The 12144-nt window shown below is 46.8% G+C and overlaps 1 protein-coding gene across 1 annotated transcript; it reads left to right on the forward strand.

The window, feature by feature from the left end:
• Positions 1 to 974: 974 nt before the first annotated feature.
• On the forward strand, positions 975 to 8853 carry LOC115661085 (transmembrane protein 17B-like). Its single transcript, XM_030583212.1, has 4 exons — positions 975 to 1080; positions 2193 to 2296; positions 3624 to 3737; positions 8539 to 8853. Exons 1-4 carry the CDS (start codon positions 975 to 977, stop codon positions 8851 to 8853), a joined length of 639 nt encoding a protein of 212 aa, XP_030439072.1.
• Positions 8854 to 12144: the final 3291 nt, after the last annotated feature.

Raw genomic sequence — 12144 nt, forward strand, 5'->3', positions numbered from 1 at the left:
AGGGACAGGTGTAAGTTAAGGCAGTAATGCAATGAGCTTACAAGCCTCAACAACTGTAAGGCAATAGCTTAGCTAAACTTATCAAGGCCCAAGGCTTAAAAAGCCTTAACGCTGGAGTAGCTGACCAGGAGTAACCCTGCATCAGAAGACAGCACAAGGCAGAATGCTGTAGGGACTAAACTGCTGACAGGTAACCACAAGATGCTACTTTATGCCAGCTTGGGGTGTTTAAAGTCAGGAACATCAGCAGATGTCTGACCACAAGAAGTACCATGGTCATTGATTGACATATATGCTAATAAGCTTGAGGTTAAAGGATTCATAAGCTATGGGAGAAGGGCACCCCAACATCAATAGAGGGAGGATCTACAAATAAGAAAAAGAGGCTGAACTCCCTCCTGAATATGCATTAGGCAGAGTGGCATCAGTATAACACATGACAACAGCTGTATCCCGGCCTGCACCCCTGGGGCGATGCTTAGATGACAGCCCCTGGTGATGGTGAAGGGGAAGATAACTGATACATCAGGCTGTTCAGCAAGGGCTGGGGCAGCTCTGTGTATTATCTCTAGCTGCCTTGCTGGGTTACAGTATTCATGACTTTGTGGGCTGTATTCACAAAATTATAAACATTGTGTGATTTCCAAAGTGTGTGTGTTACAGCCATGCAGAGCAGGGGTCTCACTGAACAGTCATTCTGGGAATATGGGGCCTGGTCTAGCAGAACCTACCATATTTCCAAGTGCTAACTGGGGAAACTGAATCAGTAATATAATCACTAGCCAATCAATAAATCAGGCAACACCTGCTCCGGGCTTTCTTTTCCCTTCTATGCTAACTCCCACCACAGCATAGGAGATTTATCCCCAGTTGCAGCTTGGAAGGCCAGCCCTATAATTTCATTAAAGCCAAAGAGCTTTTCTTTAATACCATCTTATGCAGGTCAGGAGGGACAGCGGGCTCAGATGGCGCCAATGGCTCTGCCTCACAATGTCCGAAGGGGCTTGACAACTTTCAGTGGATCGCTGTTCATTGACAATAAAACGAGGGATTGCGGAGCTGCCCAGATCTACCCTCCAGGTACAGTACTCAGTAGTACAGTAATCCCAGGGCCTGGGTCAGGGGCTGTGTGCTCTCTGCTTTGCCTGCCCCAGATCCAGCGTGGATTAAGCACAGTTTACGAGGGCTCTGCTTCAGGACTGTGGTTGGGTGTTTGCTGTTGCTTTTACTGCTGCAAAGTCAAAATGGGCTTTGCTTTATTCCATGAATAGCTGCGTTTGTCTCCTACACTGAGAGAGGCAGAACTCTGAGCAGCACAAGCACCGGCCTTCCTGGCCTGCCCCATGTGTTGTGTGCTCACTCTGAGGTGCCTTACGCAACACGGTGCAAGGTGAAGGAGATGGGCTTCAAGTGAGATGGGGAGCGGGATGGGTGCACAGGCAGGGAGCCTCTTTGTATGATCCTTGTCCCGCCAGCTATGTGGGGGAGAGATTGCAAAGGTTGGGATTGTTTAGGATGAAGAGGCCAGGAGTAAGGACAGAGGTGGACAGGTTGATCAGGAACTTATTTGGGCTAAGTCTCTGGGCCATGTTATACAAGTCAGACTAGATGATCACAGTGGTGGCCTTGGAATCTATTAACCCTACTGACCTTTCTCCTAATACAGGAACAAGGGGCATTTAGTGAAACTGAGCAGCAAGTACAAAACTGGTAAAAAGTGAATTTGTTTTACACCATCATATGATTAACCTGCAGAGCCCCCTGCCATTTATATTGCTGATGCCAGGATGTTGGTGGGAATCATAAAAGCATCAGCCACATATGTGGATAATGTGAAAACCCACATTTACATTAGACAGGATTAAAAAAACTGGAGGGATCTAAACCCACAAGCCAATCTTGAAAGGGGTCACAGTGAAACCCCATTAGGATCACCCATGGGAGAGTTCCTGCACTTTCCGCATTAGCAGCTGTTGCTAGCAACTGCATGGGCCTGGCTTGATCCCCTGGGGAGGGGCCATGCTCCTGTGTTCAGAAACAGTATCTGTGCCACGCAGAGCAGGCTGCATTCTCAGGTTTGTTTTTCAGTAAAATGCCTATTTTGTGGGGCAGGTTCTCCCCTGTGAGACTGGGATTTGCAGTGTGGTAATGGGAGAGACCTGCTTACCTTGTGCTTTTTCATTCCTGCCTAGGGCATGAGGTGCTGTCCAGCCTGCCCCTCCAGATGCTGCTATTCTTCAATGTCGTCTTCTTCCCATTCTGGTGCCTGTCCGAGGGGATAATGCTGGCATTAAAGGTACCATATAACGAGGGATGTTAGAGCTGGGCAGATGAGTGAAGTCCCACCTAATGCGTTCCTTCAGCACCCAAACAACTGCACGATTGCCCTTTCTTGGCAGGCTGCCAGCCAAGCCTGTGTCTAGGCCAGGGTTTATCGAGCAGAAAGGGTTTTTGTCGACCAACAGCCTTTTGCAAAAACTCTTTCTCAGACTGAACTTTTAGAAAGTTTTTGTTTTTCATCCATTTTTGCATGAGATTTTTATCAAAACTTTCCTTGAACCTGTTTCCAAGCCAGCCATCAAAATCCTTCCTTTCCCAAAACACAAGATGAGTCCATTTCAAACCCTGAGAAATGGAAACTCCTGTCAAATGGCAAAACTTCTTGTGCACCTCTTATGTTTTCATTTGATTTAAATGTCCCAGGCCAAGGGAGGTCCAAGAGAGGATTTTTCTGCATGATCCATCCCATGTGCAAGAAGCATCCCTCTGCAGGGTACTGGGCCATGGGCAGTCAGGCCTAGTGGTGGGAGTGAGAGTTCAGCCTATTGGTTAGAGCTGGATCCAGGGTGGGCAGAGTCTGGGAAATGAGCCAAGGGTCAGCGCTGGAGAGACAGAAACAGTCTAGCGGAGAAAGATCTAATATGGCTGGAAGATGAAGCTAGACAAATTCAGACTGGAAATAAGGTGCAAATCTTTAACCGCGACAGTAATTAAATCCTTGGAACAATTTACCAAAGGCCATGGTGGATTCTCCATCACTGACAATTTTTAAATTAGAATTGGATGTTTTTTCTAAATGATCTGCTCTAGGAATTATTTTGGTGGTCCAATGGATGATCACAATGGTCCCTTCTGGCGTTGGACTCTGTGAATCCATGAATCTGGGCTCGCAGCAGAGTCAGACTCGGGGCAACCTAATGAGCACAGCTGGCCTGTAGTCCACTGCCTGATTGGCTGGAAAGTCAGCAGACCAGCTGTTAAGCCCAGCAGCAGCAGCTGTCATCGTTGCTGTTCATGCTGTGACAGCCCCTGTCCTGCCTTGCCTCATTCTAGCTCACCCGCTTCTGACTCTTGGCTCCAATGTCTGATTTTTGGCTCTGACCCTGGGCTCCGGCACCTGGCCTCTGACTCTGGATTTAACCACTGGTCATGACTGCCCATGTCCCAGTCCCTGACAAGGGGCGCAGCAGTGGCACGGTAGCAGTAAGGGAGGCAGGTGAAGTGGATGGGGAGTGAATATATGGAGCGATGGGGTGGGAGGGGTTTGTGTTGGGGCTGGTGCCAAGTGTGGGGCTGGTGGGATGAAATGGAGATGATCTGTCACTAATGCCCTCCTGTTACAGTACGGCCTGTTGCCCTGTTACTACCAGTTCCTCCTTGTTGCTGCCTTCCTGATTCTCACAGTAGCTGAAGGGTTACGCTTGTATCTTGGATACATTGGAAATCTGCAAGAAAAGGTAAGAACTGACGCAAGGCCTGGGCAGGCTAGTGGCCAGGGCATGGCAGCTACAGCTCCTCATCAAACTCTGCTTCATCACTTCAGCTCTGGAAAATGTGCTGGTCACAGCTCTCTTGCAGGGGGAAGGGCAAATATTTTCATTAATGACTTGAATAATGGAGTGGAGCATATGCTTATAGCATCCGTGGATAACACCAAGCTGAGATGGGTTGCACTCATTTTGGAGGGCAGGATTTGAATTCAGAACAGCCTTGACAAATTGCAGAATTGGTCTGAAATAAAAAAAGATGAAATTCAATATAGAGAAGTGCAAAATAGTCCCTTAAGAAGGAAAAAATAAATGCATAATTTCAAGAGGGGGAATAACTGGCTAGTTGGTAGTACTGTTGAAAAGGATGTCGGGGTTACAGTAGATCACAAACTGAATATGAGTTTGCAATGTGATGCAGTTGGTAAAAAGTAGGGCTGTCAAACAATTAAAAAAATAATTGCGTGATTAAAAAAATGAATCGCAATTCATCGCTCTGATAAACAACAATAGAATACCATTTATTTAAATATTTTTGGATGTTTTCCACATTTTAAAATATATTTATTTAAATTACAACACAGAATACAAAGTGTACAATGCTCACTTTATAATTATTTTTATTACAAATATTTGCACTGTAAAAAACAAATATTTTTAGTATTAGTATATTAGTGTTTTTCAATTCACCTAATACAAGTGCTGTAGTGCAATCTTCATGAAAGTTGACCTTACAAATGTAGAATTATGTACAAAAAATAACTGCATTCAAAAATAAAACAATGTAAAACTTTGGAGCCTACAAGTCCACTGAGTCCTACTTCTTATTCAGCCAATTGCTCAGACAAACAAGGTTGTTTATCTTTTCAGGAGATACTGCTGCCTGCTTCTTGTTTACAATATCACCTGAAAGTGAGAACAGGCGTTCGCATGGCACTGTTGTAGCTGGAGTCACAAGATATTTACATGCCAGATACGATAAAGATTCATATGTTCCTTCATGCTTCACCCAGCATTCCAGAGGACATGCTTCCATGCCAATGATGGGTTCTGCTTGTTAACGATCCAAAGCAGTGCAAACCCACGCATGTTGACTTTCATCATCTGAGTCAGATGCCACCAACGAAAGGTTGATTTTTCTTTTGGTGATTCGGGTTCTGTAGTTTCCTCATTGGGCTGGTGCTCTTTTAAGACTTCTGAAAACATGCTCCACACCTCGTCCCTCTCTGATTTTTGGAAGGCACTTCAGATTTTTTAACTTGCTTTGAGTGCTGTAGCTATCTTTAGAAATCTCACATTGGTACTGTGACAGAGTGCTGGGCAAAGGGTTGCTGGTTCAGCCCTCTGTCACGCCAGCTTCCATTTAGGGGGATAGATTAGAGCTGGCTGGAGATAATTTGGCCCTAATTGGGGAGGCAGAGACAGCTGCTGCCTAATTAGCCTGGGGCTGTATAAAAACCTCAGGGGAAAGAAGCCAAGGAGGGAGCAGAAAGAAAGGGAAAGGCAGAGAGGTAGCTCTTTTCTGCCTTCTGATGATGAAGGGCTAACTGTTCATGGTGAAATGGTGGTAGGAGTAAGCCTATGAATTAACTTTATCAGTGGATACTCACCCCAGGCTCTGAGTGATTTTGTGGACTTAGCAGAGGCAGGAGCCAAGGGGGCCCTGCCATGCTCTGCTACAGGTACCTTCTTTGCATTTTGACAAATCTGTAGTGAAAGTGTTCTTAAATTGAACAATATGTGCTGGGTTGTCATAACATGAAATATATGGCAGAATGCAGGTAAAACAGAGCAAGAAACACAGAATTCTCCCAGAAGGCATTTAGTCACAAATTTAATTAACATGTTTTTGTTTTAAATGAGCATGAGTGGCATGGAAGCATGCCCTCTGTGTGATGGGTTGGACCCCCACCCTCAATCCCGGTATGTCAGCTGATGTACTGGGGTTTCACAACTCCTCCTGTTTCACCAGCCTGGACTCCCTCTCCCTGTTTTGCTGAATTAGGCTCTCCGGTCTCTTGCAATACACACACCCCATCCCACCCTACCCCACCCCAGCTGTAGCAGCTCTCTATGGGAAGACTTGGCTAGGAAATTGCCCAGCACTCATGTGCAGCTCCCCTCTGGAGCATACACGCAAGATGATATTGTCTTGCACTGTATAAAAGAGCTGCACAGTGCAAGCTCATAAAAATTTGCCCTCTCCCTCAATGTGGAGAGAGAGTTGCACAGCTTCTACCTGCGTCCCAGATATAAATTGCACAAACTGGGTTATGTTATAAACAAGAAATAAGTTTATTAACTACAAAAGGTAAATTTTAAATTGCTAAAAGGGATAGCAAATAGAACAAACCAGATCGCTGAGTAAATAAAACAAAACACACAAACTAAGCTTAATACTCTACAGACAAGGTTACAAAATGTAGTTTCTCATCCTAAATGTTGTTTAAGCTACAGAAACTCTGCAACCTGCCTAGAGGTTCCAGTTATTTCTCTTACAGAGTAGAACTCCTGTCTTAGTCTGGACTCAGCCCTTGCCTTTCCCTCAGCTTAGTTCCTTTGTCCCTTCAGGTACTTTCAGCAGCCTTTCCTCTTGGGTGGGAAGGCAAAGGACAAGTGTGTTGGATTGACTTGCTTCCTAGTCTTAAATAGAATTTACATAAGGCAGGAGGCCTCTGTTTCCAGGGCAAAAGTACCAGCAGTGTCTGAGGTGGTACTTTACACCAGCTGATTTTATCACTTGACCTTGCAGTGTCAAAGCAACATCCCAGGACACTTCTCAGGAAGGAGACAGATTGGTATCTTCAAAGTCTTATTGTTTCCTCCTAATGGCCCTTCAAAGCTGATGGCCTGCTGTCTGGTGGGTGTTTCCCAAGCACACACCAATTTGTAATGGTTACATAGTCAATATTCCTAACTTTAGATACAGAATTGATACATGCATACAAATTGGATAATCACACTCAGTAAATCATAACCTTTCCAATAATATCTTTCAAGGCCCATCTCGCATGAAATATATCTTAGTTATGCCATATTCATATTATAAGCATATTTCTATAAAGAATATGCAGCATCACGTCACACTCTGGAATGGTGGCCAAAGCATGAAGAGGCATATGAATGTTTAGCATACCTGACACACACACATACTTAGCAATGCCAGCTACAATAGCGCCATGCAGACACCTGTTCTCATTTTCAGGTGACACTGGAAATTCAACCAGGTGGGGGAAAAAACAGCAGGGTTTCCTTCCACATAAATCTCAGCTGTAAATGTTTTCAAGAGGGGGAATGAAACTATTAAAAAAAGAGACAAACATCCCAAGGATCCCCACCTCCTCCTGCCCATTGCATTCACAGCACCTGAAGCGACAAAGGAAGCATTCATTGGATTCTGGGAGAAGGGGTCCTGACCAAAGAAATGTGGTCAGCAAAACTGCTAAAAGCATGTGATGAGAAAACTTTGCTTTGAATTTAACAGTATTTGTTAGGCACCAGTTGCATTTTATCTTTATTTTTCTTGTAACCTTTTCTGACTTTTATGCCTCATTACTTGTACCCACTTAAAATCTCTCTCTTTGTGATTAATAAGCTTGTTTTATCTACTCCAGCAGGTTTAAATTGAAGTGCCTGGGAAACCCCATTTGGGGTGGCAGGTTGTGTGTAAAGAAATAACGGACTTGTAGTGTCCAGAAGAGCGCTTGGGAGTACAGGACAGACATATCTGGGGGCAGGAATCTAGGGTTGGGGGATGTTGGGGTCACTCTGCAGTAAGACCCAAGGTGTGGCTGGCTATCTGAAGCACACACACAGACATAGCTGGGCATGTCTTGCATGCTAGAGGCTGTTTGTGACCGGTCCAGGCTAGAGGCTATAGCAGCAAGGCACTGTAAAGGGCACCCCAGGTAGGAGGGCAGGGATGACGAAGCCACTCATTGGTCTGGATTGTACCCTGAGTATGTCTCACTGAGCACCTCTCAGTCTTTACTGTATTCATCTGCACAACCCCCCGTGGGGTAGGAAGCACTGTTATCCTCACTGTACAGCTTGGGAACGGAGACAGATGGCTTGTCTGGACAGCATGTGGCAAGCGAGGGTGTAACTTACCTCACATTAACCTGCCGAGCATTCACTGATGATGTGGACCTACTGCCGTGCACTAAGTTCCCTAGTGATCCTTGATCTATGTGTATTTCAAAGCCCACTATGAAACTTTTAGTGCACAGCAGCAGGGTCCACGTGGTCACTTAGTGCTCAGCAAACCCGAGTGTAAATCTATCTTGCATTATTTGTCCACACAAGCCCGAAGTGACTTGCCCAAGGTGTCACAGAAAGTCTGTGGCAGAAAAGAGAATTAAATCCAAGTCTTCCAAGCGGCAGGTTAATATCCTAACCACTGAGCCACACTTTCCTAGCTCAGTAAGACCTGTTAATGTATTTGACTCAAGTGGTCCACTATGCACCCAGCTGTACTTCACTTTGGGGCAAGAGTCCTGCAAGATCTGTGCCTGGGCCCCACTGGAGGCTAAGCAGACAAGCAAAGGAAGAGTGAAATATGGGAGCATCCTTTATGGAGATGCTCAGTGGGGAATGTCCAAGTTCTGCATAGAATTCCCAGTCCTGGGCTCCAGGTCCTACACAGTGATCTGCGTCTCACTTCGCACAGTCTCTTGAGGTCCCAGCCCCAAAGCCTCGGCTGTGTGCTGCTCTTTGTCGCATTTGCTGTGGTGTTTTCAGTCTTTCCTCTCAGCTTCCTTTGCTTCTGCAGGTCCCTGAACTGGCTGGATTCCTGCTCCTGTCCTTCCTGATACAGCTCCCCCTCCTGCTTTTCCTCCTCACGGATGACCACATCATTCGGCTGCCCCTGGAGACAGCTGTGCATATCATTTACCTGGGATTTCTTGCCTCCGAGATCACAACTGCCTTCTTTGCACTTAAAGTGATGACAAGGCAGCTTGCTACACAGTTCTACCTGAAACAATTTGAGGATGCAGGCAGACCGTGGCAATTGGGGCATAGCGTGAGCCAAGGCAGGGCAGCCCATCCAGGCAGAAGCGGGCAGCAGGAGAGAGAAGGGAATTGATACTATGTGAACATGGTCCCTGTGCAGGAAGCCGCAAAGCCAGAACACCCTCCTTCATTAAGTGCCCATTGACTGGAAGTATTTTTTTCTGAGAATGCTTTAAAATAAATGTCTGAGAGAGAGCGCTGACCTATACGTACATCCTTCCAGTGGTGTCAAGTATCAGAGGGGGAGCCGTGTTAGTCTGGATCTGTAAAAGCAGCAAGGAATCCTGTTGCACCTTATAGACTAACAGACGTTTTGGAGCATGAGCTTTCGTGGGTGAATACCCACTTCGTCGGATGCATGTAGTGGAAATTTCCAGGGGCAGGTATACATATGCAAGCAAGCTAAAGATAACGAGGTTAGTTCAGTCAGGGAGGATGAGGCCCTGTTCTAGCAGTTGAGGTGTGAAAACCAAGGGAGGAGAACTGGTTTTGTAGTTGGCAAGCCATTACAGTCTTTGTTTAATCCTGAGCTGATGGTGTCATATTTGCAGATGAACTGAAGCTCAGCTGAGTTGCAGCTTATCTGCAAATTTGACACCATCAGCTCAGGATTAAACAAAGACTGTGAATGGCTTGCCAACTACAAAACCAGTTTCTCCTCCCTTGGTTTTCACACCTCAACTGCTAGAACAGGGGCCTCATCCTCCCTGACTGAACTAACCTCGTATCTCTAGCTTGCTTGCATATATATACCTGCCCCTGGAAATTTCCACTACATGCATCCGACGAAGTGGGTATTCACCCACGAAAGCTCATGCTCCAAAACGTCTGTTAGTCTATAAGGTGCCACAGGATTCTTTGCTGCTTTCCAGGGTGGGAGCTTCAGGGCTAACAGAGTTAATTCAAGGGTCTTTCAGATGACTGAGCCAAAGTTGGAGAATGTTGGTGCTGCAGTTGGGCACGGAAATTAAACTGGCTTTGAGTGACAGAAGGGTTTAGCGCCCTACCTTTGGCTCCAGTGGGAGATGCAAGGAGCTCAGCTCAGCACCAATGAAAGGCAGCCAGAGCCATTTAGGTGCCTAATGCCACGTATGCAGCCTGGAAAATGCCAGCCCTAGTATATTGTGAAGAGTTTGCGTGGCAGACTGTTTGCGCGGTGGAGCTGCCACGTGAGGGGTTTACACCCTCTAGCTGCCCTGGAGAGGAACTCCCCATGCTGCCTCAGAGGGAGCCAGCGCAGAATGAGCCCAATTGCTTGAGCTTGGAGCCAAGTGAGCTGAACTTCCCCCTTGGAGAGGAAGAATTTTCTTCTAGGCAGGTGCTGCTTTGCGTGCAAGGAGTTAAGAGCATTTTAAGATACCAGGAAATAAATTTGTGCCAGATGACTTAAGATTTTCCTAAACCACAACAAAGTGTCAGTAATTTCCTGCCTGAATGCAGTTCCTGGTGGAGGCGACAGCAATGGGTTGCAATGGCGGGTGTGTCTCCTCAAGCCAGCGCGTTTCATGGGGCCTGGTCTGAAACACCAGTTCACATTCCCCCCTTCAGTTGAATAGTGGCTCACAGGTGCTCTTAAAATTAGACTCAGCTAGTTGGTGCATTTACACTTGAGCTTAAACTTAGTCAACTGAAGTCAGTGGGAGCTTTATGTGAGTGAGGACTGGGGGATCAGACCCTTGTAGATGGTCTTGTTACATGGGTATGTTTTAATATGTGGGGGTCTTAGAAAAAACAGCAACAGTTGCCTGTTAAAGAAAGATGAAACTGTCCTCTTCCTAGGGGAGTGAATGCAAAACTCCCACTGATGCATCAGGGCAGGCTGGGCCACAGCACATGTGATTATGACCAGCTGGAAATGCATTGGCCATTCTAAAATCTCAGGGATGGGTCTTTAGCTATTGTACTGAATTCACTGGAGTTCCATTTTTTCATGTTCTCTGTGTATATATATCTCCCTACTGTATTTTCCACTGCATGCATCCGATGAAGTGGGTTTTAGCCCACGAAAGGTTATGCTCAAATAAATGTGTTAGTCTCTAAGTTGCCACAAGTACTCCTGTTCTTTTTTCTAGTATGAAAAAAGAAGCTGTCGGGATATTGTAGAACAAAGGGTCTACAGAGTTCCAGCAAGACAGTCACTTACTAATCATCTGCAGGGATTGTCAGTGCAACCTGCACTCCAAAACCCTATTTATTGGGGAAAACGCCCTCATTCCAAATCACTCGACTGCCAGGAGGCTAGTTGGCCAATCATTCCTGCAATTTTTACTTTTTTTCTCATTTTTCTGGCAGGTCCCAATTAGTATCAGAACAAATGGAAAGTAAAGGTGATTGGAAAAGAAAAACCATTTAATAAAAACATGTTTTTGTTTCCCCAGGCTCAATGGACCACTAGTTCCATTATTTAAAAGTTTTCACATTTTTTCTGAAAATGTTCCCCTAGAGCAGATCCTTGCAAATATTCAGGCAGCACAAAGGGTGTTAAACCACCTCATCTGCGTGGCATGGAAGTGGACTGCAAAGGCACAACCAGCACCTACATCCCCCAGCAGCCCTGGTGTAGGGACCGGGAAGGTGCTGTCAGCTGTACTGAGGGCTTGTCTACACCTATAGTGATGCAGCGTTTAGTGAAGACACTACCTATGCAGTTAATCCTCCTCCCCAAGAGGCAGTAGCATATAGATCAGAGAAGCCCTCCCCTTGACACAGCACTCTCTGCACCAGGGGTACGTTGGTATAACTAAATGGCTCAGGGGTGTGGATTTTCCATACCCCCAAGTGACACAGTTATATCGCCAAAAGTTGGTGCCCTATACCAAGCAGGAGAGCACAGCCATGCACCAGGTCTGAGGGTAGCAGATAAAGGATACAGAGGTCACAGCAGGGGTTGAGGCGTGGCCTAGCCAAGCTGAGAGGCGTGGCCAGGGTGGAGCCGGGACACTCAGGGCACAGTGGAGCGCTGGGGGCACAGCAGGGCGGGAGGTGTGGTGGGTGTGGGGCACACTACTGGGGGGCACAGCAGCGGTGGGGCTGGGAAACTGAGGGCACAGGCAGGGACGGGGGGCCACTGGGGGCACAGCAGCGGTGAAGGGCAGGACCGCGATACTGGGGGCACAGCAGAGTTGGGGGAACACTGGGGGCACAGCAGGAGTGAAGGGCAGAACCGCGATACTGGGGGCACAGCAGAGTTGGGGGAACCACCTGGGGGCACAGCAGGAGTGAAGGGCAGAGAACCGCGATACTGGGGGCACAGCAGGGATAGGGGAACACTAGGGGCACAGCAGGGGTGAAGGCAGGACCGCGATACTGGGGGCACAGCAGAGTTGGGGGAACACTGGGGCACAGCAGGGGTGAGGGGCAGGAC

This window comes from Gopherus evgoodei, chromosome 13 (genome assembly GCF_007399415.2).
Source record: "Gopherus evgoodei ecotype Sinaloan lineage chromosome 13, rGopEvg1_v1.p, whole genome shotgun sequence".
Lineage (NCBI taxonomy): Eukaryota > Metazoa > Chordata > Testudines > Testudinidae > Gopherus > Gopherus evgoodei.

Excerpts from the sequence above, each read along its gene's own strand:
- LOC115661085 (XM_030583212.1), top strand. The coding sequence starts at position 975 with ATGGCTCTGCCTCACAATGTCCGAAGGGGCTTGACAACTTTCAGTGGA. Across the intron at positions 2,297-3,623 it reads GGATAATGCTGGCATTAAAG|TACGGCCTGTTGCCCTGTTA; the intron begins GTACCATATAAC and ends CTCCTGTTACAG. Across the intron at positions 3,738-8,538 it reads TTGGAAATCTGCAAGAAAAG|GTCCCTGAACTGGCTGGATT; the intron begins GTAAGAACTGAC and ends TTGCTTCTGCAG.